The 27,265-nt window shown below is 40.2% G+C and overlaps 1 protein-coding gene across 2 annotated transcripts in view; it reads left to right on the top strand.

Annotated features, from left to right (window-relative positions):
* Positions 1-27,265, top strand: part of TLN2 (talin 2) — a 637,355-nt gene that overhangs the window by 406,296 nt on the left and 203,794 nt on the right. For both annotated transcript variants that reach the window (XM_053717305.1, XM_053717304.1), the window contains exons 25-26: positions 8,712-8,846; positions 19,345-19,473. In XM_053717305.1, the coding sequence (XP_053573280.1) occupies positions 8,712-8,846; positions 19,345-19,473 (264 nt within the window). The remainder of the gene's footprint in view (positions 1-8,711; positions 8,847-19,344; positions 19,474-27,265) is intronic.

Raw genomic sequence — 27,265 nt, 5'->3', positions numbered from 1 at the left:
CAGGCAACCCTGTCTTGTCTCCCTCTCCAGGGGAAAGGTTGTGAAGGAGCCCCGTTTATCAGTATCGAGGCTTTTATATATGTGTCTGATGGGGTGTGCTAAGAGGACCTCAATTCCAAATTGGCCTAAAGTGTAAAAGAGGTGGACCCTATCAAAGGCCTTCTCCACATCCACCAGCAGCGCACACGATTCTGGTGTTTCCCTCCCTCCTGCTCGTGCCAAAAATGTGTCCGAATGAACTGTAGTTTTCGTATGTTTGTCAGTGAAGTTCGCCCTTTTACAAAACCGCTTTGGTCCTTGTGTATTAGAGTGGGTAAGGCAAGTGCTAGCCTGTCAGCTTATATTTTTATATAAATGGATATATATATATAAATGCATATATACCAATGTACATATAAGGTTTGTCTAAATATTTGTAACATCACATATCCTATATATATATATATATATATATATATATATATATATATATATATATATATATATATATATATATATATGTTTTTTATTTAACTGCCATTGATCACTTGTGATTAATTGCTTTTATTGTTTTTATTTACACAGGGCTCTGATAACGTTATTGCTTACATAAGTATGTGACCTAGTGAATCTAAATAGTAGCTGATGAGTATTATGGTCTTTTGTCTCTTTGACAGATAGATGGGCCACTCCGTTTTGTCTACGATATCGTTAGACAACAACCGATGTCACTATGGCAACAGACGTCATCACGTGATTCACGTGGATGACGCAACTTCCGGTTACGCGATTTCCGGGTATGCAGCATGCGGGCCGCGGACGCGGCTCGGCGCTGTCAGGTGCCATTTGGGGTTATTTAAGGTGAAGGGGTAATGTATTCTGTATACTGCTTTCTCTTACATGGTTTATCCAGTCCACGGATTCATCCTTACTTGTGGGATATTCTCAATCCCTACAGGAAGTGGCAAAGAGAGCACACAGCAGAGCTGTCCATATAGCTCCCCTCAGGCTCCGCCCCCCCAGCCATTCTCTTTGCCGCTCTAACAAGTAGCATCTCCACGGGAGGGTAAAGAGTATGTGGTGTTAGATTTGTAGTTTTTATTCAATCAAGAGTTTGTTATTTTAAAATAGTGCCGGTTTGTACTATTTACTCTGAGGCAGAAAGTGATGAAGATTTCTGCTGAGAGGAAAAAGATTTTAGCATGTTGTAACTAAAATCCATTGCTGTTCCCACACAGGACTGTTGAGTACCTGAGAACTTCAGTTGAGGGGAACAGTTTGCAGGCTTAACTGCTTAAGGTATGCTCAGTCACTTTTTTTCTAACAAGACTTGGTAATGCTAGAAGACTGACAGAAATCACCATGTGGGAAGGTAAGCCATATTCTGAGACTCAGTATAGAAGGATGGTTTAGTTAAAGGGCTTAAACACTGGTGGACACTGTTATGGGCTAAGTTGATTATTTTATTACTATAATCACATGTTTGCAAAAGTGTTTTTTATGTTTGGAACACTTTTTGGGGTTTTAATACGCCTGGCATATTTTTAGACACCTAATTAGGCTTAGGAAGGCCCCACAACTCCGGAATGAAGAGGGAGGGGGCCTCATTTTCGCGCCTCAGTTGCGCAGTTCTTTTGCAAGACCGCTTCATGCAGCTTCACGTATAGAGTCAAGAGATTGCAGGAGGACTCCAGGGAGGCTTATTTTCGTCCAAAAGTAATCCCCAAGGAAGGTAGGGCCACAGCAGAGACTGTTGCATCGTGCTGTAGTGTGTTAAACCAGTATCCTGCTTCAATTTGCTCCGGTTTGGGCAATAAGGGGTTAATTGTCTTGAAACTTTGTGTGCAATCATTTCAAAGCATTAGGATCACGTGGTGAAAATTTCATAAAGATTGGATGTTTTTTGGAGATTTGGTAAAAAAAGTGTGCGCTTTTTATTATTTAAAGGCACAGTAATGTTTTTTCAAAAAGTGTTTTTTACTGTATTTGAGTGCTGTCTAAGTCTGTCAAACATGTCTGAGCCTTCAGATAGACCCTGTTCTATGTGTTTAAAAGCCATGGCGGTACCCCCATTGCATTTGTGTTTAAAGTGTGCTAAGGTATCTAAACATTTTAAAGACCATGCTGTGATACTTAAAAATGTAGCCCAAGATGATTCTTTAACGGAAGGTAACGAGGACAGTCCTCTTTCCTCTCCCCATGTGTCGACACCAGTTACGCCCGCGCAAGCGATGCCTAGTACCTCTAGCGCATTGGCCCCTATTACCTTACAACAATTAGCAGCAGTCATGGATAATTCCCTTGCAGCATTTTTATCCAAACTGCCAGTTTGAGGATGAGCAATCAGAAGCTTTGGATGATTTATCTGTAGTACCCTCACAACACTCTGAAGTGGCAATGAGGGACGGTCTGTCTGAGGGAGAAATTTCTGACACAGGAAAAGTTTCTCAGCAGGCAGAGTCAGATTCCTTAGCGTTTAAATTTAAGCTGGAACACCTCCGCGTCCTGCTTAAGGAGGTTTTAGCTACGCTGGATGATTGTGACCCCATGGTGGTCCCAGAAAAATTGTGTAAAATGGACAGGTTTTTAGAGGTCCCTCTATACACTGATGCATTTCCGATCCCGAAGAGGGTGGCGGATATTGTGACTAGGGAGTGGGAGAGACCAGGTGTACCTTTTGTTCCCCCCCTATCTTTAAGAAAATGTTCCCCATAAATTACCCCAGGCAGGACGCGTGGCAGACGGTCCCTAAGGTAGAGGGAGCAGTTTCAACACTTGCTAAGCGTACAACTATACCAATAGAAGACAGTTGTGCTTTCAAAGACCCTATGGATAAAAAATTGGAAGGTTTGCTGAAGAAAATGTTTGTTCAGCAAGGTTTCCTTCTTCAACCAATTGCCTGCATTATTCCTGTAACTACTGCAGTGGCTTTTTGGTTTGAGGCGCTGGAGGAGTCGCTCCAGAGGGAGACTTCATATGACGAAGTCATGGATAGAATTCATGCCCTAAAGCTGGCTAATTCTTTTATCACTGATGCCGCTTTCCAATTAGCTAAGTTAGCTGCGAAAAATTCAGGTTTTGCCATTATGGCGCGAAGAGCGCTTTGGCTCAAATCATGGTCGGCTGACGTGTCGTCCAAAACAAAGTTACTAAACATTCCTTTCAAGGGGAAGACCCTTTTTGGTCCCGAGTTGAAAGAAATTATCGCGGATATCACTGGGGGGAAGGGCCATGCCCTCCCGCAGGATAGACCGTTTAAGGCCAAAAACAAGGCTAATTTTCGCTCCTTTCGCAACTTCAGGAGCGGACCTGCTTCAAACTCAGGAGGGTAACGCTTCACAGCCCAAAGCAACCTGGAAACCCTTGCAGGGCTGGAACAAGGGTAAACAGGCCAAGAAGCCTGCGCCTGCTACCAAGACAGCATGAAGGGGTAGCCCCCGATCCGGGACCGGATCTAGTAGGGGGCAGACTTTCTCTCTTCGCTCAGGCAAGAGATGTTCCAGATCCCTGGGCGTTAGAAATTGTTGCTCAGGGGTATCTTTTAGAATTCAAGAACTCTCCCCCAAGGGGAAGGTTCCACATTTCTCGTTTGTCTTCAGACCAGACAAAGAAACAGGCGTTCTTACGCTGTGTAGAAGATCTGTGTAGAAGATCTTCTAAAGATGGGAGTGATACACCCAGTCCCAATTGCAGAACAAGGACTGGGATTTTACTCAAACCTGTTTGTAGTTCCCAAAAAGGATGGAACTTTCAAGCCAATCCTGGATCATCTTTCAAAATGGAAACCATTCGGACAATCTTGCCGATGATCCAGGAAGGTCAATATATGGCTACCGTGGATCTAAAGGATGCGTACCTACATATTCCTATCCACAAAGATCATCATCAGTTCCTAAGGTTCGCTTCTCTGGATACGCATTACCAGTTCGTGGCCCTTCCTTTCGGGTTGGCCACCGCTCCCAGAATTTTCACAAAGGTGCTAGGGTCCCTTCTAGCGGTACTAAGACCACGGGGCATTGCAGTAGCACCTTACCTAGACGACATCTTAATACAGGCGTAGTCTTTTCACAGAGCCAAGGCTCATACGGACATTATTTTGGCCTTTCTAAGGTCTCACGGGTGGAAGGTGAACGTCGAAAAAAGTTCTCTGTCCCCACTCACAAGGGTTCCCTTCCTGGGAACACTAATAGACTCGGTAGAAATGAAAATCTTTCTGACAGAGGTCAGGAAGTCAAAACTTTTGAATACTTGCCGGGTTCTTCATTCCATTCCTTGGCCTTCTGTGGCTCAGTGCATGGAGGTAATCGGTTTAATGGTTGCGGCAATGGACGTTGTCCCTTTTGCCCGAATTCATCTAAGACCACTGCAACTGTGCATGCTCAAACAGTGGAATGGGGATTATGCAGATTTGTCTCCTCAAATACAAATGGACCAGAAAACCAGAGACTCTCTTCTCTGGTGGTTGTCTCAGGATCACCTGTCTCAGGGAATGAGCTTCCGCAGACCGGAGTGGATCATTGTCACGACCAATGCCAGTCTGTTAGGCTGGGATGCGGTCTGGGACTCCCTGAAAGCTCAGGGTCTATGGTCTCGGGAAGAATCTCTTCTCCCGATAAACATTTTGGAACTGAGAGCGATATTCAATACGCTCCAGGCATGGCCTCATCTAGCGGAGGCCAAACTAATCAGATTTCAGTCGGACAACATCACGACTGTAGCGTACATCAATCATCAGGGAGGAACAAAGAGTTCCCTAGCGATGAAGGAAGTAACCAAGATCATCAAATGGGCGGAGGATCACTCCTGCCATCTATCTGCAATTCACATCCCAGGAGTAGACAACTGGGAGGCGGATTTTCGGAGTCGTCAGACTTTCCATCCGGGGGAGTGGGAACTCCACCCGGAGGTTTTTGCTCGGTTGACCCAGCTATGGGGCATTCCAGAATTGGATCTGATGGCGTCCCGTCAGAACACCAAACTTCCCCTTTACGGATCCAGGTCCAGGGATCCCAAGGCGGCATTGATAGATGCTTTAGTAGCGCCTTGGTCATTCAGTCTAGCTTATGTCTTTCCACCGTTTCCTCTTCTCCCTCGGCTTGTTGCCAGAATCAAACAGGAGAAGTCTTCAGTAATCCTGATAGTGCCTGCGTGGCCACTCAGGACTTGGTATGCAGACCTAGTGGACATGTCATCGGTTCCACCATGGAAACTGCCATCGAGGCAGGATCTTCTAATTCAGGGTCCATTCAAGCATCCAAATCTAGTTTCTCTGCAACTGACTGCTTGGAGATTGAACACTTAATTCTAGCTAAGCGTGGGTTCTCTGAATCGGTTTTAGATACTCTGATCTAGGCCAGAAAGCCTGTCACCAGGAAAATTTACCATAAAATATGGCGGAAATATCTTTGTTGGTGCGAATCCAAGGGTTACTCGTGGAGTAAGGTTAGGATTCCAAGGATATTGTCTTTTCTCCAAGAAGGATTGGACAAAGGTTTGTCAGCTAGTTCCTTAAAGGGACAGATATCTGCTCTGTCTATCCTGTTACACAAGCATCTGGCAGCTGTACCAGACGTTCAGGCATTTGCACAGGCCCTAGTTAGAATCAAGCCTGTCTACAGACCTGTGGCTCCTCCATGGAGTCTAAATTTAGTTCTTTCAGTTCTTCAAGGGGTTCCGTTTGAACCTTTGCATTCCATAGATATTAAGTTATTAAAGTTTTGTTTTTGGTAGCTATTTCTTCTGCTCGAAGAGTTTCTGAATTGTCTGCTTTGCAGTGTAATTCACCCTATCTGGTGTTCCATGCAGATAAGGTTGTTTTGCGTACCAAACCTGGTTTCCTTCCAAAAGTGGTTTCTAATAAGAATATTAACCAGGAAATCATTGTTCCATCTCTGTGTCCTAATCCAGTTTCTAAGAAGGAACGACTGTTGCACAATCTTGATGTGGTTCGTGCTTTAAAATTCTATTTAAAGGCAACTAAAGATTTCAGACAAACATCATCCTTGTTTGTTGTCTATTCTTGTAAGAGGAGAGGTCAGAAAGCGACTGCTACCTCTCTTTCCTTCTGGCTGAAAAGCATCATCCGATTGGCTTATGAGACTGCTGGACAGCAGCCTCCTGAACGAGTTACAGCTCATTCCACTAGAGCTGTGGCTTCCACATGGTCTTTCAAGAATGAGGCTTCTGTGGAACAGATTTGTAAGGCAGCGACTTGGTCTTCACTGCATACATTTGCCAAATTTTACAAATTCGATACTTTTGCTTCTTCGGAGGCTATTTTTGGGACAAAGGTTTTGCAAGCAGTGGTGCCTTCTGTTTAGGTTACCTGACTTGTTCCCTCCCTTCATCCGTGTCCTAAAGCTTTGGTATTGGTATCCCACAAGTAAGGATGAATCCGTGGACTGGATACACCATGTAAGAGAAAACAGAATTTATGCTTACCTGATAAATTACTTTTTCTTACGGTGTATCCAGTCCACGGCCCGCCCTGGCAATTAAGTCAGGTTCAAATTTATTTTGTAAAACTACAGTCACCACTGCACCCTATAGTTTCTCCTTTTTCTCCTAACCGTCGGTCAAATAACTGGAGGGGCGGAGCCTGAGGGGAGCTATATGGACAGCTCTGCTGTGTGCTCTCTTTGCCACTTCCTGTAGGGATTGAGAATATCCTACAAGTAAGGATGAATCCGTGGACTGGATACACCGTAAGAGAAAGTAATTTATCAGGTAAGCATAAATTCTGTTTTTTGTATTTTTCAAAATGTTTGTATCATGCATTTGAAAAAGGAGGTGGAATGCCTCCGAAACATCATGCACTTTTAACTTAATTATTTATTAAAAGATAAGTCTTAACTTTTTCAGTGAGTGCTTTTTTTCTACGTATGGATATTGGATTATTTTTAAGTGCACCCTGGAGGCTGCTATATTTTATGGAGTGCCTTTTCTAATGACTTCAACCTACATACATACATACATATATATATATATATATATATATATATATATATATATATATATACACACACACTTTTGTTTTTTTTTCATTTGTTAAGCACAAAATTAGATATTTACATAATTCACTGCTATTTGGTAATGACATAATGGATTATAGTACACTTTGGTCTGTCACCGCCTGCTCAATAATTAATTTGTTTAAAAGTTTGTATTTATAGTTGTGACGGCTAAGCCTATCCACCCAGCCGTGACTATGGGGAGAGTGTGGGTATGAAGGAGTTAATAACACTCATCCTCTGGTTCCCTTACACCTTTACCTCTAGAAGGACTTAAAGGGACACCAAATAAACCCCCCACACTACCCCAGATTAACAATGCTGCCAACACCTGAGAGTTTTGAATAAGGTTGTCTTGGAAACACAATAACTCTCACGACTAACAATTAGTTAACGTGACTTTAACCTTGTCTCAACAGAGTGTGAATTCAGATATTAGAGCCCAAAGACAGAATTAGATTATTTATATGTTCAATTAAAGACAAATAAAGGTTACATAGCACCAATTCACAAACACAGAACACATACAAAAGAACATGAATTAATGCAAAGATTCAGTTTGTTAAAATAAAATGGGACATAAACTAAACACACTACCTACACTTTGCACATATTACCAAGCCTCAATAGGTATGTGGGAACTTCCTTCAGATGTTACTCCTTCTGTCTAAGGCAAGTTCTGAATAATTTTTGTGTTACATTCAATTATATCTGTCTCCCTTTTTCTTGTCAAGAACCCAGCCCCTTTGTTTGTTTACGATTACCCAGCCCATTCTTGCAAGTCCTTAACCCACATTTCCAAGAAATGCCAGGCACCAGGAATAGGAGAGGGGTGGTGGAAGGGGAGGTCTTTAGATCAATGCAATCTTTAGTAAATACAGATATTTAAAAAGAAAAAACGCCCTCTGCTAGAGGAAAACATTCACAAACAAAAATGCTTTGAGTGAAGTCATTGTTCTGTTGCAATTGTGGGCATGTTTGGCATTTGCTTTAGTGGATCATTTCCATATCATCTTTGTATCAACATACATCAAACTGACTTTCTCTACTTAGTGATTTAAAACATGTTTGCTGTTTATAAAATAATGATAATGTTGTGCTACTTCTTATTGTGTAGTCTATTTGTACAAGAAATGCATGTGTTTCAATTGTAGACAGAGGCTATCTAGGTATAATGGTGACGTTTAGATTTAGGTATGCTCTTTACTAATAACTGATCTTTATTTTATGGATGATTTGAGGTATTCTATATACAGACATAAGACATGTTATCTTTAAAAGAAATGAAATTTTTCTATGTCCCTCTCTCTTGCTCTCTCTATATCTGTCTTTCGCACGCTTTATATTTTTTCATTCTCTTTCACTCTCTCATTTGGTTATTTATGAAACTAATATACAAAATGATCCTGAAATATGCTAGTAAATATTCTGTGATATTGATTTATTTGCGATTAGTTAAACTTTCATCTTGCCTCCTCTGTCATGCACACAGGTGGCAGATGGATATGGCCATTTAACACATCAACCTTGAAGCATTGTGTAGACTTTCAATACTTTCAATTAATAACTTATTTTTTTGACTGCACAGGAGGCTTAAATTTCCCCACATTTCTAACTTTTCAAACTGTATTGCCGACTGACTGTTATAAATAAATGTATTTCTATTTGGCATATTCATATTTTTTCCCTGAACTTAACTGTGTTGATCTTTTGATATTACAGCCCGGAAGTAAGATGGTGACGTCTGCCAAGGCTGCTGTGCCTACTGTAACAGATCAGGCAGCTGCCATGCAATTAGGCCAATGTGCAAAGAATCTAGCAACAAGCTTAGCCGAACTACGCACTGCAGCACAGAAGGTAAGTTGCAACTATTAGTTGTAATTCTTTTGGGCAGTCTAGAGATCAGTATTTCAGAAAATTAGCATATTCATTTACCCTTCCAACTGATATAGCCTCTTTCGTTTAGCTTTCTGCACCAACCTCTTATACTTCACTTAATTACTTTTCATCTTTTATTCTTGAATACTTTTATATCTTTAAAAGCTTCCAGAAAATGCATATTTTCAAAGCATACTATGTACTCTGCTTACATAAGCGTCACCTCCCATAAAAATAAAAGTCCACAAAATAATGATGTGTGCTGTTTGAACTACTAAGATAATCTACTGTACATTTATTGGTGCTAAATGTATGCAAATGGGAAATTCTTTTCTTTTTTTTTTTTTTTTTAATTCTCAATAAACACGCCGCTCAAAATAAATGTTTAAAATACACCCAAAAATGTATTTTCTTTCATACAGGTGAGCTATGATCCATTACTCTTCCTTGCCACTAGAAGGAGGCAAAGATACCCAAACCCCAAGAGCCCTATAAAAACCTATCCCAACTTACTGGTAATTAATTATTGTCTTTGCCTCCGCTGGAGAAAGGTGAAGAATGAAGATGTGCAGATTATTCTTCAAAGAGAGGGTTTCTCAGGCTGAGTTGAGGCCCATTTCCCCTCAGACTACAATGTTTGATGGAGGGATGCATTGGGAGTATGGGTAGTGACACATTTTTCACCTCATGGGAAGTAGTCGCAAGCCTTCCAAAGGTGTCACAGGGACCAGTTCTTTGCTTCCTCTTGTTGGGTCATCAATATACTCCTATTCCATTTCCTCTGCCCTTGTGTTCAGCACTGGTTTGGCTTTCTTCTGGTTTTCTCCAGTAGATGTGTGCCTATATGGGCAAGTACTGTTATGTGGCCATTCTATGTGAGAGATAGAGAGTGACAAACCCTTGGGAGAATTTAATTATTTATTTGTTATTCCCCTTTACATTTTTTGTGTGCTTTTTTTGTTTTTGAGTTTGTACATGTCTATTGCGCACGTCGGCTTTTGAGTCTGCGCACATAGGCTTCTCGGGACAGCATGTGTCAGGTTATTGCATGCAGGTTAGTTTGAGCACTCTCCGCTTTCTTTATCTGACGTTGGAAAGTGCGCACTCCCTCATTCTTAGGTGCACCATTTAAAGGTCTGATGTGGTGTCTCTGCCTCCTAATGTATTATCATCCATTTTTGGAGTAGTGTGCTTTGGCCTTGTAAGTTTTTTAAGAGCTGCTTTTGAAGGGGGTAGATATTTTCCCATTCTTCAAGAAGTTTTTTTTAGCAATATAACTATGTTTTCTTTTTTATGCACATCACTACTTTTGTAGTTTTCTTCTGTTATGGAATCCTCTGATTCTGTCCCTAAAACTATTTTAGAAGCTGAGCCTCTAAACACTTTCCTACCAGTGTTTGTTGTAAACAAGCTGAGGTATTGCCTCCAGCACATTTATGTAACACGTTTAAATGTTTTAGTGCATTCAGATTAATCTAATGCTGCTCTTGCTTCTAAAGGTGTTACTGTGTGTTCCTTACAGGGGAGTTCGTCAGATTTTGCTACTGGAGTTAAGGACTTTAATTGCTCTACAGTATCAGAAATGTTGGCTGCTATGCGTAAAAGGTTAGTTTATAATTTGCCTTCTACTACCTGTAAGCCTGCTGAGGCTAAAATTTATGTTGCTAAGTCCTCAGAGGGAGAGGTTTTTTCTAATGTTCAGGTGTCTTTCCATGATCATGAATCAGAGACATCCTCTTTTTTTTTTTTTTGTTTAAAGCTGAACATATTCGGTCACTTTTATTAGGAGATTTTGCTTACTTTAGAGGTTTACGATCCTAAGGAACCTGAGAGTAAGTCTGCAGATCATTTAGACTTAAAGGGACATGAAACCCAACATTTTTCTTTCATGATTCAGAGAATACAATTTTAAATCACTTTCCAATTTACTTCTATTATCTAATTTGCTTCCTTCTCTTGGTATCCTTTGTTGAGGAACCAGCAATGCACTACTGGGAGCTAGCTAAATGCACTGGTTGAGCCAATAAAATGAGGCATTAATGTGCAGCCACCTATCAGCAGCTCCTGAGTCTTCCTAGGTATCCTTTTCAACAAAGGATATCAGGACGACAAAACAAATGAGATAACAAAAGTAAATTGGAATGTTGTTTAAAATTGCATGCTCTATCTAAATTGTAAAATAAACATTTTTGGGTTTCATGTCCCTTTAATTTTTTAAGCCTATGTTTAAATCTCCTATAACTGTCTATGAGAGTTTACAGAGAATGGGCTCAGCCAGGTAATCCTTCTTTTCCTTCTGCAAATTTTAAGAATATGTATCCTTCTGGCTTGGCCTCTGTTGTTAAGGGAGTCTCATCTGTTTTCCGACAGACAGTGTCACAGTAGTAGCTTACATTATTCTTCAGGAGGGAGCTTGCAGTTCCCTAGCTATGAAGTGTTTAAAATTTTCTCTTGAGCAGAAGTTTTTTTGTTGTCTGATTTCTGCAGTTCATATTCCAAAAGTGGACAACTGGGTAGCAGATTTTCGCAGATTTTCCCAGAGTTTGGTATGCAGAACTGTTTCAGATGTCCAGTTGCCCTCCATGTTTATTTCCGCTTCATAACCGTCTCAAGGTAAAAAAAAAATTTCAGCAGAATCTTAATCTTAGCTTGATGACATGGAGATTGAACGATTAGTTCCCAGGCAGATATGTTTTTCTGTTTCTGTCATTGAGACGTTATTACAGGCCCGCAAGCCTGGGGCTAGAAATATTAATTATAAGGTCTTGAAGACCTGTCTTTCTTGGTGTATGGATCTTGGTTTTTCTTGGCATTATTTTAGAATTTTTAGGAATTTGCAATTTTTTTATGATGGTTTACATAAAGGTTCATCTGCCAAATTTTTTGGAAGGTCAGATTTATGTTCTTTCAGTTTTGTTTCACTAGAAGATTGTTAATCTTCCTGATATTCATGGTTTTTGGTCTAGCTTTGTTTAAAATGTCACCTGTTGTTAAGTTAATGTCTCCACCTTGGAATCTTAATTTGTTAATAATGGGTTTACAGGTTTCTCCTTTTTGAACTTACTCATAAGGTGTTTTTTAAGCCTTTGTCTTAGAAGGTTTTTTTTCACTCTCTCTTCTGCTAGAAGTGTCTCTAAATGGTCTGATCTTTCATGTGATCTTCCTTATCTTGTTTTTCGTCTAAAGTTTTGAGGACTATATTTTTCTTACCTAAGTTTGTGTCTTTGGATTTTGTTGTCCCTTCTTTATGTCCTAATCCTAAGAGTTCTTCAGAGAGGCTTTTTTTAATTTGGATTTTTCAAGAGCTTTGACGTACTATAAAGATGCTTCTAAGGTTAGCAGGCAAACTTCTAGTTTGTTTGTTCTCTTTTCCGGTTCCAGAAAGGGGCAGAAAGCTTCCGCCATTTCATGGCTTCTTGGTTTTATTATTTTGATCCATAGACTTACTAGGAGGTGGGTCAGCCTTCTCTTAGATGGATTACTGCTAATTTTTCCAGATCAGTAGTATATTTTTACCCTGTTAATTCTTTATTTCTCCAACATAGGTGTGTCCGGTCCACGGCGTCATCCTTACTTGTGGGATATTCTCTTCCCCAACAGGAAATGGCAAAGAGCCCAGCAAAGCTGGTCACATGATCCCTCCTAGGCTCCGCCTACCCCAGTCATTCTCTTTGCCGTTGTACAGGCAACATCTCCACGGAGATGGCTTAGAGTTTTTTAGTGTTTAACTGTAGTTTTTATTATTCAATCAAGAGTTTGTTATTTTGAAATAGTGCTGGTATGTACTATTTACTCAGAAACAGAAAAGAGATGAAGATTTCTGTTTGTATGAGGAAAATGATTTTAGCAACCGTAACTAAAATCCATGGCTGTTCCACACAGGACTGTTGAGAGCTACTAACTTCAGTTGGGGGAACAGTATGCAGTCTCTTGCTGCTTGAGGTATGACAAATTCTAACAAGACGATGTAATGCTGGAAGCTGTCATTTTCCCTATGGGATCCGGTAAGCCATGTTTATTACGATCATAAATAAGGGCTTCACAAGGGCTTATTAAGACTGTAGACTTTTCTGGGCTAAATCGATTCATTATTAACACATATTTAGCCTTGAGGAATCATTTTATCTGGGTATTTTGATATAAGAATATCGGCAGGCACTGTATTAGACACCTTATTACTTAGGGACTTTCCCAAAGCATAAGCAGAGCCTCATTTTCGCGCCGGTGTGGCGCACTTGTTTTTGAGAGGCATGGCATGCAGTCGCATGTGTGAGGAGCTCTGATACTTAGAAAAGACTTTCTGAAGGCATCATTTGGTATCGTATTCCCCTTTGGGCTTGGTTGGGTCTCAGCAAAGCAGATACCAGGGACTGTAAAGGGGTTAAAGTTTAAAACGGCTCCGGTTCCGTTATTTTAAGGGTTAAAGCTTCCAAATTTGGTGTGCAATACTTTTAAGGCTTTAAGACACTGTGGTGAAAATTTGGTGAATTTTGTACAATTCCTTCATGTTTTTTCGCAATTGCAGTAATAAAGTGTGTTCAGTTTAAAATTTAAAGTGACAGTAACGGTTTTATTTTAAAACGTTTTTGTACTTTGTTATCAAGTTTATGCCTGTTTAACATGTCTGAACTACCAGATAGACTGTGTTCTGAATGTGGGGAAGCCAGAATTCCTATTCATTTAAATAAATGTGATTTATGTGATAATGACAATGATGCCCAAGATGATTCCTCAAGTGAGGGGAGTAAGCATGGTACTGCATCATTCCCTCCTTCGTCTACACGAGTCTTGCCCACTCAGGAGGCCCCTAGTACATCTAGCGCGCCAATACTCCTTACTATGCAACAATTAACGGCTGTAATGGATAATTCTGTCAAAAACATTTTAGCCAGAATGAACACTTGTCAGCGTAAGCGCGGCTGCTCTGTTTTAGATACTGAAGAGCATGGCAACGCTGATACTAATATCTCTGAAGGGCCCCTAACCCAGTCTGATGGGGCCAGGGAGGTTTTGTCTGAGGGAGAAATTACTGATTCAGGGAACATTTCTCAACAGGCTGAACTTGATGTGATTGCATTTAAATTTAAGTTGGAACATCTCCGCATTCTGCTTAAGGAGGTATTATCCACTCTGGATGATTGTGACAAGTTGGTCATCCCAGAGAAGCTATGTAAAATGGACAAGTTCCTAGAGGTGCCGGGGCTCCCAGAAGCTTTTCCTATACCCAAGCGGGTGGCGGACATTGTTAATAAAGAATGGGAAAGGCCCGGTATTCCTTTCGTCCCTCCCCCCATATTTAAAAAATTGTTTCCTATGGTCGACCCCAGAAAGGACTTATGGCAGACAGTCCCCAAGGTCGAGGGAGCGGTTTCCACTTTAAACAAACGCACCACTATACCCATAGAGGATAGTTGTGCTTTCAAAGATCCTATGGATAAAAAATTAGAAGGTTTGCTTAAAAAGATGTTTGTTCAGCAGGGTTACCTTCTACAACCAATTGCATGCATTGTCCCTGTCGCTACAGCCGCATGTTTCTGGTTCGATGAGCTGATAAAGGCGGTCGATAGTGATTCTCCTCCTTATGAGGAGATTATGGACAGAATCAATGCTCTCAAATTGGCTAATTCTTTCACCCTAGACGCCACTTTGCAATTGGCTAGGTTAGCGGCTAAGAATTCTGGGTTTGCTATTGTGGCGCGCAGAGCGCTTTGGTTGAAATCTTGGTCGGCTGATGCGTCTTCCAAGAACAAGCTACTTAACATTCCTTTCAAGGGGAAAACGCTGTTTGGCCCTGACTTGAAAGAGATTATCTCTGATATCACTGGGGGTAAGGGCCACGCCCTTCCTCAGGATCGGCCTTTCAAGGCAAAAAATAAACCTAATTTTCGTCCCTTTCGTAGAAACGGACCAGCCCGAGGTGCTACGTCCTCTAAGCAAGAGGGTAATACTTCTCAAGCCAAGCCAGCTTGGAGACCAATGCAAGGCTGGAACAAGGGAAAGCAGGCCAAGAAACCTGCCACTGCTACCAAGACTGCATGAAATGTTGGCCCCCGATCCGGGACCGGATCTGGTGGGGGGCAGACTCTCTCTCTTCGCTCAGGCTTGGGCAAGAGATGTTCTGGATCCTTGGGCGCTAGAAATAGTCTCCCAAGGTTATCTTCTGGAATTCAAGGGACTTCCCCCAAGGGGGAGGTTCCACAGGTCTCAGTTGTCTTCAGACCACATAAAAAGACAGGCATTCTTACATTGTGTAGAAGACCTGTTAAAAATGGGAGTGATTCATCCTGTTCCATTAAGAGAACAAGGGATGGGGTTCTACTCCAATCTGTTCATAGTTCCCAAAAAAGAGGGAACGTTCAGACCAATCTTAGATCTCAAGATCTTAAACAAGTTTCTCAAGGTTCCATCGTTCAAGATGGAAACCATTCGAACTATTCTTCCTTCCATCCAGAAAGGTCAATTCATGACCACGGTGGATTTAAAGGATGCGTATCTACATATTCCTATCCACAAGGAACATCATCGGTTCCTAAGGTTCGCATTCCTGGACAAGCATTACCAGTTCGTGGCGCTTCCTTTCGGATTAGCCACTGCTCCAAGGATTTTCACAAAGGTACTAGGGTCCCTTCTAGCTGTGCTAAGACCAAGGGGCATTGCTGTAGTACCTTACTTGGACGACATTCTGATTCAAGCGTCGTCCCTTCCTCAAGCAAAGGCTCACACGGACATCGTCCTGGCCTTTCTCAGATCTCACGGATGGAAAGTGAACGTGGAAAAGAGTTCTCTATCTCCGTCAACAAGGGTTCCCTTCTTGGGAACAATAATAGACTCCTTAGAAATGAGGATATTTCTGACAGAGGCCAGAAAAACAAAGCTTCTAGACTCTTGTCGGATACTTCATTCCGTTCCTCTTCCTTCCATAGCTCAGTGCATGGAAGTGATCGGGTTGATGGTAGCGGCTATGGACATAGTTCCTTTTGCGCGCATTCATCTAAGACCATTACAACTGTGCATGCTCAGTCAGTGGAATGGGGATTATACAGACTTGTCTCCGAAGATACAAGTAAATCAGAGGACCAGAGACTCACTCCGTTGGTGGCTGTCCCTGGACAACCTGTCACGAGGGATGACATTCCGCAGACCAGAGTGGGTCATTGTCACGACCGACGCCAGTCTGATGGGCTGGGGCGCGGTCTGGGGATCCCTGAAAGCTCAGGGTCTTTGGTCTCGGGAAGAATCTCTTCTACCGATAAATATTCTGGAACTGAGAGCGATATTCAATGCTCTCAAGGCTTGGCCTCAGCTAGCGAGGGCCAAGTTCATACGGTTTCAATCAGACAACATGACAACTGTTGCGTACATCAACCATCAGGGGGGAACAAGGAGTTCCCTAGCGATGGAAGAAGTGACCAAAATCATTCTATGGGCGGAGTCTCACTCCTGCCACCTGTCCGCTATCCACATCCCAGGAGTGGAAAATTGGGAAGCGGATTTTCTGAGTCGTCAGACATTGCATCCGGGCGAGTGGGAACTCCATCCGGAAATCTTTGCCCAAGTCACTCAGCTGTGGGGCATTCCAGACATGGATCTGATGGCCTCTCGTCAGAACTTCAAAGTTCCTTGCTACGGGTCCAGATCCAGGGATCCCAAGGCGGCTCTAGTGGATGCACTAGTAGCACCTTGGACCTTCAAACTAGCTTATGTGTTCCCGCCGTTCCCTCTCATCCCCAGGCTGGTAGCCAGGATCAATCAGGAGAGGGCGTCGGTGATCTTGATAGCTCCTGCGTGGCCACGCAGGACTTGGTATGCAGATCTGGTGAATATGTCATCGGCTCCTCCTTGGAAGCTACCTTTGAGACGAGACCTTCTTGTTCAGGGTCCGTTCGAACATCCGAACCTGGTTTCACTCCAGCTGACTGCTTGGAGATTGAACGCTTGATCTTATCGAAGCGAGGGTTCTCAGATTCTGTTATCGATACTCTTGTTCAGGCCAGAAAGCCTGTAACTAGAAAGATTTACCACAAAATTTGGAAAAAATATATCTGTTGGTGTGAATCTAAAGGATTCCCTTGGGACAAGGTTAAGATTCCTAAGATTCTATCCTTCCTTCAAGAAGGATTGGAAAAAGGATTATCTGCAAGTTCCCTGAAGGGACAGATTTCTGCCTTGTCTGTGTTACTTCACAAAAAGCTGGCAGCTGTGCCAGATGTTCAAGCCTTTGTTCAGGCTCTGGTTAGAATTAAGCCTGTTTACAAACCTTTGACTCCTCCTTGGAGTCTCAATTTAGTTCTTTCAGTTCTTCAGGGGGTTCCGTTTGAACCCTTACATTCCGTTGATATTAAGTTATTATCTTGGAAAGTTTTGTTTTTAGTTGCAATCTCTTCTGCTAGAAGAGTTTCAGAATTATCTGCTCTGCAGTGTTCTCCCCCTTATCTGGTGTTCCATGCAGATAAGGTGGTTTTACGTACTAAACCTGGTTTTCTTCCAAAAGTTGTTTCTAACAAAAACATTAACCAGGAGATTATCGTACCTTCTCTGTGTCCGAAACCAGTTTCAAAGAAGGAACGTTTGTTGCACAATTTGGATGTTGTTCGCGCTCTAAAATTCTATTTAGATGCTACAAAGGATTTTAGACAAACATCTTCCTTGTTTGTTGTTTATTCTGGTAAAAGGAGAGGTCAAAAAGCAACTTCTACCTCTCTCTCTTTTTGGATTAAAAGCATCATCAGATTGGCTTACGAGACTGCCGGACGGCAGCCTCCCGAAAGAATCACAGCTCATTCCACTAGGGCTGTGGCTTCCACATGGGCCTTCAAGAACGAGGCTTCTGTTGATCAGATATGTAGGGCAGCGACTTGGTCTTCACTGCACACTTTTACCAAATTTTACAAGTTTGATACTTTTGCTTCTTCTGAGGCTATTTTTGGGAGAAAGGTTTTGCAAGCCGTGGTGCCTTCCATTTAGGTGACCTGATTTGCTCCCTCCCTTCATCCGTGTCCTAAAGCTTTGGTATTGGTTCCCACAAGTAAGGATGACGCTGTGGACCGGACACACCTATGTTGGAGAAAACAGAATTTATGTTTACCTGATAAATTACTTTCTCCAACGGTGTGTCCGGTCCACGGCCCGCCCTGGTTTTTTTAATCAGGTCTGATAATTTATTTTCTTTAACTACAGTCACCACGGTACCATATGGTTTCTCCTATGCAAATATTCCTCCTTTACGTCGGTCGAATGACTGGGGTAGGCGGAGCCTAGGAGGGATCATGTGACCAGCTTTGCTGGGCTCTTTGCCATTTCCTGTTGGGGAAGAGAATATCCCACAAGTAAGGATGATGCCGTGGACCGGACACACCGTTGGAGAAAGTAATTTATCAGGTAAACATAAATTCTGTTTTTGTAGTGGATTTTGTTTCACTGACTCCACTGCATGGGTATTACTTCCTGGGAGAAATGGGTTGCGGACTCTCACCACCTGTATGAAGGAAAATAATTTATGCTTACCTGATGATAAATTAATTTATTTCGTAGTGGAAGAGTAATTCCCAGGAGTAATGAATTGTGGACTCTCACCTTGCATAAAATAAATTAATTTATCAGGTAATCCAAATTATGTTTTTGTTAACATTATATGCATCTTTTCAGGGCAGGACCATAGTCTTATAGTATTATCTAATCTGCTTTGATGTGGCCAGATAAGGAATTATATAAATGTGCTTCCGCAATGGTCAAGCAATCGTTCTGTAGAATGGTTAAGGTCAGAGTACAGAATCCCACAGCACTGATTCCAAATAACTTGTGGGAAGAACATGTAAAATAAATGATTGTACATTGCAAAACAGTTTTTGTTTTTGTTTAAACTACACACTATTAAATTAAAGGGATACTAAACCCAATTTTTTTCTTTAATGATTCAGATAAAGCATCCATTTTTCTCTGTTCTATTGCTATCTTTATTTTAAAAGCAGGAATGTAAAGCTTAGGAGCCGGCCCATTTTAGGTTCAGCACCTTGGATAGCGCTTTGCTTATTGGTGGCTACTTTTAGCCATCAATAAGCAAACATAACCCAGGTTCTGAACCAAATATGGGCCTGCTACTAAGCTTTACATGCCTGGTTTTTTAAATAAAGATAGCAATAGAACAAATAAAATTTGATAATAAGAGTAAATTAGAAAGTTGCTTAAAATCGCATGCTCTGTCTGGATCATTAAAGAAAAAAATGTGTAGTTTAAACAAAAAAACAAAAACTTTTTTGCAATGCACAATCATTTATTTTAGAGTTTAGGGGAATTAAAATGCCTTGTTATCTTCTGCATCACTACCTATTCATGTCCTTTGTGTAATGTTTTATTGTACCCAGTTGTTCAGCTCTATGGGGCATAGTGGTGCTTTAAAAATAACTGAGATTATTGGTAACTATATGATAAACATTAATTGAGAAATGTTTCTAATATTAAGTATTTTTTTCCCTTTTAGGCACATGAGGCCTGTGGGCCAATGGAAATAGACTCCGCACTGAATTCTGTCCAGACACTAAAGAATGAACTGCAAGATGCAAAGATGGCTGCATCTGACAGACAACTGAAACCGCTACCTGGCGAGACGGTAACAACACACACACTCTTACCATTTACAGGCCTCCTAACTGTTCTTATTTGAGAGGGGCAGTCCCTAATTCTAAGCTTTGTCCTTCTTAGACAGCCGTATGTCCTGAACTGCAGAATTTTCATTAGCCCCACCCTGGCACACCCACAACCAATTAGACTTGCCCATGACCCCACCTAGTATCCCAGTCATTAAACCCTACTCCCCTCCTAAGTCCCTAATACGTAGCCACAAATATTGGGAGTTAAAGGGACATAATACTCGTATGCTAAATCACTTGAAAATGAAGCAGTATAACTGTTAAAAGCTGACAGGAAAATATCACCTGAGCATCTCTATGTAAAAAAGGAAGATATTTTACCTCACAATTTCCTCAGCTAACCAGAGTAAGTTCTGTGTAAAAAGTTATACTCAGCTGCTGCCCAGCTGCAGGTAAAAAAGAAAAAATAATGAAGAAATGAACTGCAGCCAATCGGCATCAACAGTGCTGAGGTCATGAACTGAATTTCATAGTAAACTTCCTTAAACTGAATAGGGAAATAACTCGAGTGTGCACGAAGCTCACTCCCTTGCCTGTTCTGGGACAGACATACTGATTTGCTGCTTAAAATCCTTTGCAATGGGGTTTGAATACTTAGGACATTTTGAGGTAAAATATCTTTCTTTTTTACATAGAGATGTTCAGGTGATATTTTCTAGTCAGCTTTTTACAGCTATGCTGCATCACTTTCAAGTGTTTAAACATTTGGGTATCATGGCCCTTTAAGCTGATTCAGAAATGTTACATGTTTCTATTACTGGCCAAAGAGATGTAGATTTAAAGGGACACAATAGACAGAAAAATAAAGTACAATATTGGGAAACAATAGCTTAAATAGTTGATTTTATTTTGCAATAAAAGAACATTTTGCAGCTAAATTTGTTTAAATTGAGTGAACGTCCTTATGTTTTAATTTCCTGCTATAAGCTGTGTGATAATTCTATATTGTTCCTTCCCACACTGCTCACTATTTTCCTATGCTCCCTTGCCAGCTGTAGTACATATGCAGATCCTTCTACCCAGGAACCAGACATAACTGACTGTACTAGCTGTGGGCAGTATACTACACCCAGCAAAGAAACTGTTTTGTCTCTTACATTAACAGGAATAAAGTATAGAAACACTCAAATCAAGCAGGTGCTGTCTTCCTGCCTCTATAGACTTGCTCTCTAGTAGATTATCATTCCTGCACAGGGTTACCTTGGCACTACTGGGAGCAAGCTGCTGATGTGTGGGTACATACATACTCGGTGCTCTCAGTGCACACTAAATGTGTTTAGCTTGGTCCTAGTAGTGTATTGCTGCTCTGGTGCTTGACTTTGTGTTTAACCATTTGCTAGGATTCTTTTTTTGGACTTTGATGTCACTTTAAAGAAAGCAAAATCCTCCACCACCTCAATTTCAGGCATTTTCTTTTTTGCATAGTACAAAACAGTCTGTGTGTTAATTCTTTTGAAATAATAAACTCATTGGCTATTGTGCTACATTTCCCTTTCTACACTTATGTAAAAGTGATTGTTTAAATGTAATCTAGTATAACAAAACATTCTGATACATTTTAATAAGTCCAGTTGTTTTTGCATGAACATATGCAATTATGCTGTGTTTAAAGAGTCAGAAAATACCTTAAAAAATAAAATAAAAAAGGAAGGATGAGATCAATTTAATCAAGGCTCTTGTCAAAATGCTGGTAGTTTGGGGTTTGAAAATATAGAAGGCTCATCTGCCTCTTGCACTTTCCATTACCCAGAACTAGCAGGCGCACTCCCAGCGAATGAGGAGCCAATATTAATAACAGGAGTGCACTTTTTGCAGGCAGTGGAAAGTATGAGAAATTGCAGCACTGCCTATTTACTATTTAACAATATACCTCTAACATTTTGACAGGTAAGTGCATTTATTTCTGTACTCTTATGTGGTTACATTTTAAATTGATCTTTTCATTTGTATTTATTTTTATTATTATTATTATTATTATTACAAAAGCACGACCATACATAGCATAACAAAGTGCATATACATTAGGATGAGATATATATATATATATATATATATATATATATATATATATATATATATATATATATATATATATATATATATATATATATATATAAACCAAAATTCATTAAAATTATGGGGGGAGATAAAAAACTGAAATTAAAATCCTCCATGTCTCAAAATTAAATCAATGTAAATATTTGCATAGGAAATTAGTACATCTAGATGTACTAATTTCCTATGCAAATATTTACATTGATTTATATATATATATATATATATTTAGATATATATATATATATATTCAGTAGTCGTCATTCATATACAGATATACCACTAACATATTAGTTACTTCTTGACACTACTAAATGACAGTCTCTTAATGACCACTAGTATCAGGTCGACAACACCAGAGATTAAAGTGAATGTACATTTTCATAATTTGTGTACTGTTTTTAAAAATACAATTAAAAACAGAGCACTTTCATTCATGAAAGTTTACAGTGCACTGTATTTTCAAAAATAAGATAATTTATGTAAGAACTTAACTGATAAATTAATTTCTTTCATATTGGCAAGAGTCCATGAGCTAGTGACGTATGGGATATACATTCCTACCAGGAGGGGCAAAGTTTTCCAAACCTCAAAAGGCCTATAAATACACCCCTCACCACACCCACAATTCAGTTTAATGAATAGCCAAGTAGTGGGGTGATAGAAAAAGGAGTAAAAAGCATCAAAAAAAGGAACTGGAAATAATTGTGCTTTATACAAAAATCATAACCACCATAAAAAGGGTGGGTCTCATGGACTCTTGTCAATATGAAAGAAATGAATTTATCAGGTAAGTTCTTACATAAATTATGTTTTCTTTCATGTAATTGGCAAGAGTCCATGAGCTAGTGATCTATGGGATAGCAATACCCAAGATGTGGAACTCCACAGAAGAGTCACTAGAGAGGGAGGGATAAAAATAAAAACAGCCATTTTCTGCTGAAAAAAATTAAATCCACACCCAAAAGAATAAGTTTCTTTCATAAATGCAAAGAAAAAACTTAAAACATAAGCAGAGGAATCAAACTGAAACAGCTGCCTGTAGAACTTTTCTACTAAAAAGTGCTTCCGAAGAGGCAAATACATCAAAACGGTAGAATTTAGTAAATGTATGCAAAGAAGACCAAGTTGCTGCTTTGCAAATCTGATCAACTGAAGCTCCATTCTTAAAAGCCCATGAAGTGGAGACTGATCTAGTAGAATGAGCTGCGATTCTCTGAGGTGGGCCTGACCCGACTCCAAATAATCCTGATGAATCAAAAGCTTTAACCAAGGTGCCAAGGAAATGGCAGAAGCTTTCTGACCTTTTCTAGAACCAGAAAAGACAACAAATAGACCAATAGTCTTCCTGAAATCTTTAGTAGCTTCCACATAATATTTCAGAGCTCTCACAACATCCAGAGAATGTAAGGATCTCTCCAAAGAATTCTTAGGATTAGGACACAAAGAGGGGACAACAATGTTGTTAGAATTCACAACCTTAGGTAGAAATTTAAATGAAGTCCGCAAAACTGCCTTATCCTGATGGAAAATTAGAAAAGGAGACTCACAAGAAAGAGCAGATAATTTGGAAACTCTTCTAGCAAAAGAGATAGCCAAAAGAAACAACACTTTCCAAGAAAACAAAGAAAGGAGAGAGGCACCGTATGTGTGAATCAATTACCCACTAGTTGGAAAACAGAGGTAATGCAGGGTACTCACATACTATGAAGGCACTCTGATGTGCCAACAGTTGCAGGCTGGTGTTCAACAGCAAACCAGCTAGCTGATCCAGGCAATCACTGGAAACACAAATGGGGTTTAGGCCCGGCCGAAGGTTCAATCCAGGTGTTATGTTAACCACTAGCCAGGATGATAGTCCAAACAATGGATAAGGAGGGGATACCACCCCTTCTTCCCCTCAGTAGCGTAGAAAATAGCACACAGCAATTCAGAGTTGTTAATTAAAACTTGCTTTTAATAACATATAAAAAAAGAATAAAAACAACTCATGCTGTAATGTGCATAATAAAAACATGCAACGCGTTTCACGGTTTCCACCGTTTCATCAGGCATAAACTGTGGTATAAAATCACCCCTTAAACAGGGCTACGCTACTAAACTCCAAAGTATCAAACCCCACCCCTTCAAACCAATATTCCAATCAGGGTGCCCTTTGTCTAAATTCAAGTTAATTTGTCACACGTGGGTTCATAATATATTCTACTTGTATAGTATACGATCAATTAAATATACTGGACATATAGAAAATTGTAATATTGTCTCTTTTAAGAAGTGTCTTATTACATGTAACCAACGAATTACATCTAGTGGATGTCACAATTAGCAATATGATTTCACACATATACACACATTACTAGTGGAAACAATAATAAAAAAGAAATCACTTCCAGATATTAAAATGCTCTTTGTGAAAGTGTATCTGCAGTCAGTCATTACGATTTTGGTTAGATGCGGGTTTTGTTTGGGTGGACCTGTTGCAGCCAAACAACTGAGTATGTTATTCAGTGCCGATAAAGCACTTTTCTAATTGATGGAATGTATTAGTGGAATCGCCAATTCAGATTGTAATTGGGATTAGTGCCTACCTATGTCATGGGAGGGGTGTCACAGATGTATTGACAACACACCTAAGACCACCCTCATTGAGTTACCTAACCAATCAACTGCAGGAGCAGGGACAACGCCCATCTACGGAGCTAAGCAAAGAAGCAGCGTGTCTGACAGGCAAATTTACCGGATCTCCCCCCCTAAAAACGTATTGGCCAGTGGCGATGTGGATATCGTTCCAGTGTGAGGGATGCCCCCCTAATATATCAGGACAACTACAAATGCAAAGAAGCACTTAAAAAGACAATAAATATGATAACATATGTAGCGTCTACAGAAGTCCCACAGTGAACATACTTTGAGAGAAAAACGAATAACGCCAATAGAAACCAACACATACTAAATGACCACACTATATTCTAATGTGTCACATATATTAACCATAAGGGACTTATGAGCAAAGTAAATAAATGTGTATAAAGAAAACTATAGTACCAAAATAATAATTGTAGCTTATGATGATAAGCAAAAGTCCGGAGTAATAACTCAAACCATAATAAATTAGTGGACACAAAAATATGGCCGTTCATAGACTGATCATGTTCATGATGAGGTGTGTGATATAATGTGCTAAAACAACTCGTTTTAACACTATTATACAACTATATGTGAAAACAATTGAATAAACCATAAAAGAGTGAAATATTGTGATTGAAAATAGGATAATGTATGGTAGTATATTGTACTACATCTTTATAACTATACAATGTAATATATCATTGACAAATCGTACATAATAGGGGATGTCTAAATGGACTAATAGAACTAACAAATTACTGTGAGCGTGTGACAAGTGCTGTAGTGGGGAAAAAAATACAAATACCAGTGTATATACATAATAATATGTATGCGAATAACAAATAATCAAACTAGACAAGGATCAACTGAGGTCAACATATATTGCTGTGAGGGGAAAGGAAGGATGTGTAAGAGTTAAAAGGGGAGAGAGAAGATGGGAATAATGGGAGAGGGGAAAAACGAAGATAAATAGAGATGATGACGCACTCTCAGAGGGCAAACTGCGCTCACAACATGATATGCAAGAACAATACGGAATCCTCTTCTCCTCTTGGTTGATGTACCACCAGCTAACCCACTACCTAACACATCACAAAAATAAAAGTGATTTCACTAGAGACCTCACCCCTTTTGAAATACTTTGCACAGCGGTGGCGCCCCCTAGGAGACTGATCTCAAAAATATATAAACTACTTCTCACTCCACCAGACACCCATTTACCAACATACACTAGGGCCTGGAACAGGGACCTTAACTCCAACACAGAAGACGAAGAATGGCTCAAATCGTTTAGACTGATTAAGCGCTCTTTAGTCTCAGCAATAGTTCAAGAAATACATATCAAATTATTAACTAGATGGTACTACACACCAGCCAGACTCCACCAGATTTATCCATTAGCCAAAGACTCATGCTGTAGAGGGTGCGGTGAACAGGGCACACTTATCCACATCTGGTGGGAATGTCCTAGACTGACAAACCATTGGACGACGGTTCTTGGAGAAATGTCCGCTAAGATAAACACACACATCCCAGTTTCTCCTGAAACAATGTTATTCCTCCATCTCCCTGACACCAAAAGCAGACACACCCAGGCCCTTCTCTTGATTATGCTCACAGGAGCCAAGAGACTTATTCCTAAACTGTGGAAGTCAAGGGAGATTCCCACACTCTCCGACTGGCATAGTGCCGTAGAGGAGCTACTAATCTTGGAAAAATTGCACTACCACACAAACAACCAGCTTGTAACTTATGAGATGGTGGCTGCCTGGAAACACCCCCCCCCCCCCCCTTAGGCTGTTCCTAATTACCACATTCCACTCGCTCTGGTAACCACTTCTAGTCAGTGTTTTTTTTTTGTGTTTTTTTTTTCTCTCCCCGAAAGGTCTCCCCTCCCCCTCTGTGCAGCTACTTCTTCTTTTCCCCTCCCTCTGTGTACTCTAACTCTTCTTTACTACCTGTATCTTCAGTCTACGAAAGATTGTATAATATTTTTTGAATAACCTGCTAAAAACTCTCGTTATAAAACACCCAGCTCAATCTAACAGAGCCCTTCTTATAAATGCTCTTTTTGCAAGTTGTTGATAATACATGTGGACCTGCGAATCCCTCTCTCGGGATACCCGCGAGAGCCCTTCTCCCTGTTACTAAAATTGAACTGGACTTTACCCATCATTCTCCCAAACGGGACTTATGCCCACTCGTAGCAGAATATAAGTACCTATGTTAAACCTGTTTGTATACCACTCTGTTAATGTATTTGATTTTTCTTTTCTTATCCAATAAAGCTGTTTTAAAAAAAAAAAAAAAAGAAATTAGAGCTGATGATCTGATAAGACTGTGATAGCCTAAAAAATAACAAAAGAATATTAATCTAATAGATGGGGTGATTCTAAAAATACTCTAATGTATTAAGCAGTGTGAAATCAAGAATCAAACAGCATTACTATGTGACTCCAATAAGCCAAGGGAAAAAGCATGACAACACTAATAATAGACTCCAGTTCACATTTAAAGGGCTAGTCCCCCAACTAAACAATTCAATAATGTAAGATGCTGATCACATGAAACTAAACAAAGCCAGTCGATTACTTCATTCAGACCCAATGGGAACAGTGTTTTAAATTTGTAAATCCAATATGTCTCTCGTTGTCTGAGTCTAGAGAACCTATTTGAAAGCCGACTAAACGGAATGCTTTTTAAAGGGGTAACGGTTAGATTACAACTTCCTGGAGTGTGTTCTTGACAAACATGTCTTGGTACACTATGTTTTCACGATTTTGATTTAATATTTCTAAGGTGTTCACTCCATATAACCCTCACCTTTCTACAGGTTCTACCAATATATTGAAGTCCACATTCACATGTAATGACATATACTACATAAGAGGTGTCACAAGATAATCTATTCATTATGTGATATTGCTCCCCTGTGGTATTAGATCTAATACTAGTATGACCATGGGTAATATATCTGCAGATATAGCACCGTTTTTTTCCACATCTAAAATTTCCTTTTTTCAATGTGCCTCTTAGGTTAGTTCTGGAGGATCTTTCTGCATCATTCTT

This window comes from Bombina bombina, chromosome 6, assembly GCF_027579735.1.
Source record: "Bombina bombina isolate aBomBom1 chromosome 6, aBomBom1.pri, whole genome shotgun sequence".
Taxonomy (NCBI): Eukaryota; Metazoa; Chordata; class Amphibia; order Anura; family Bombinatoridae; genus Bombina; species Bombina bombina.
The sequence above is the reverse complement of the archived record's forward strand: the minus strand, read 5'-3'. Positions and strand labels throughout refer to the sequence as shown.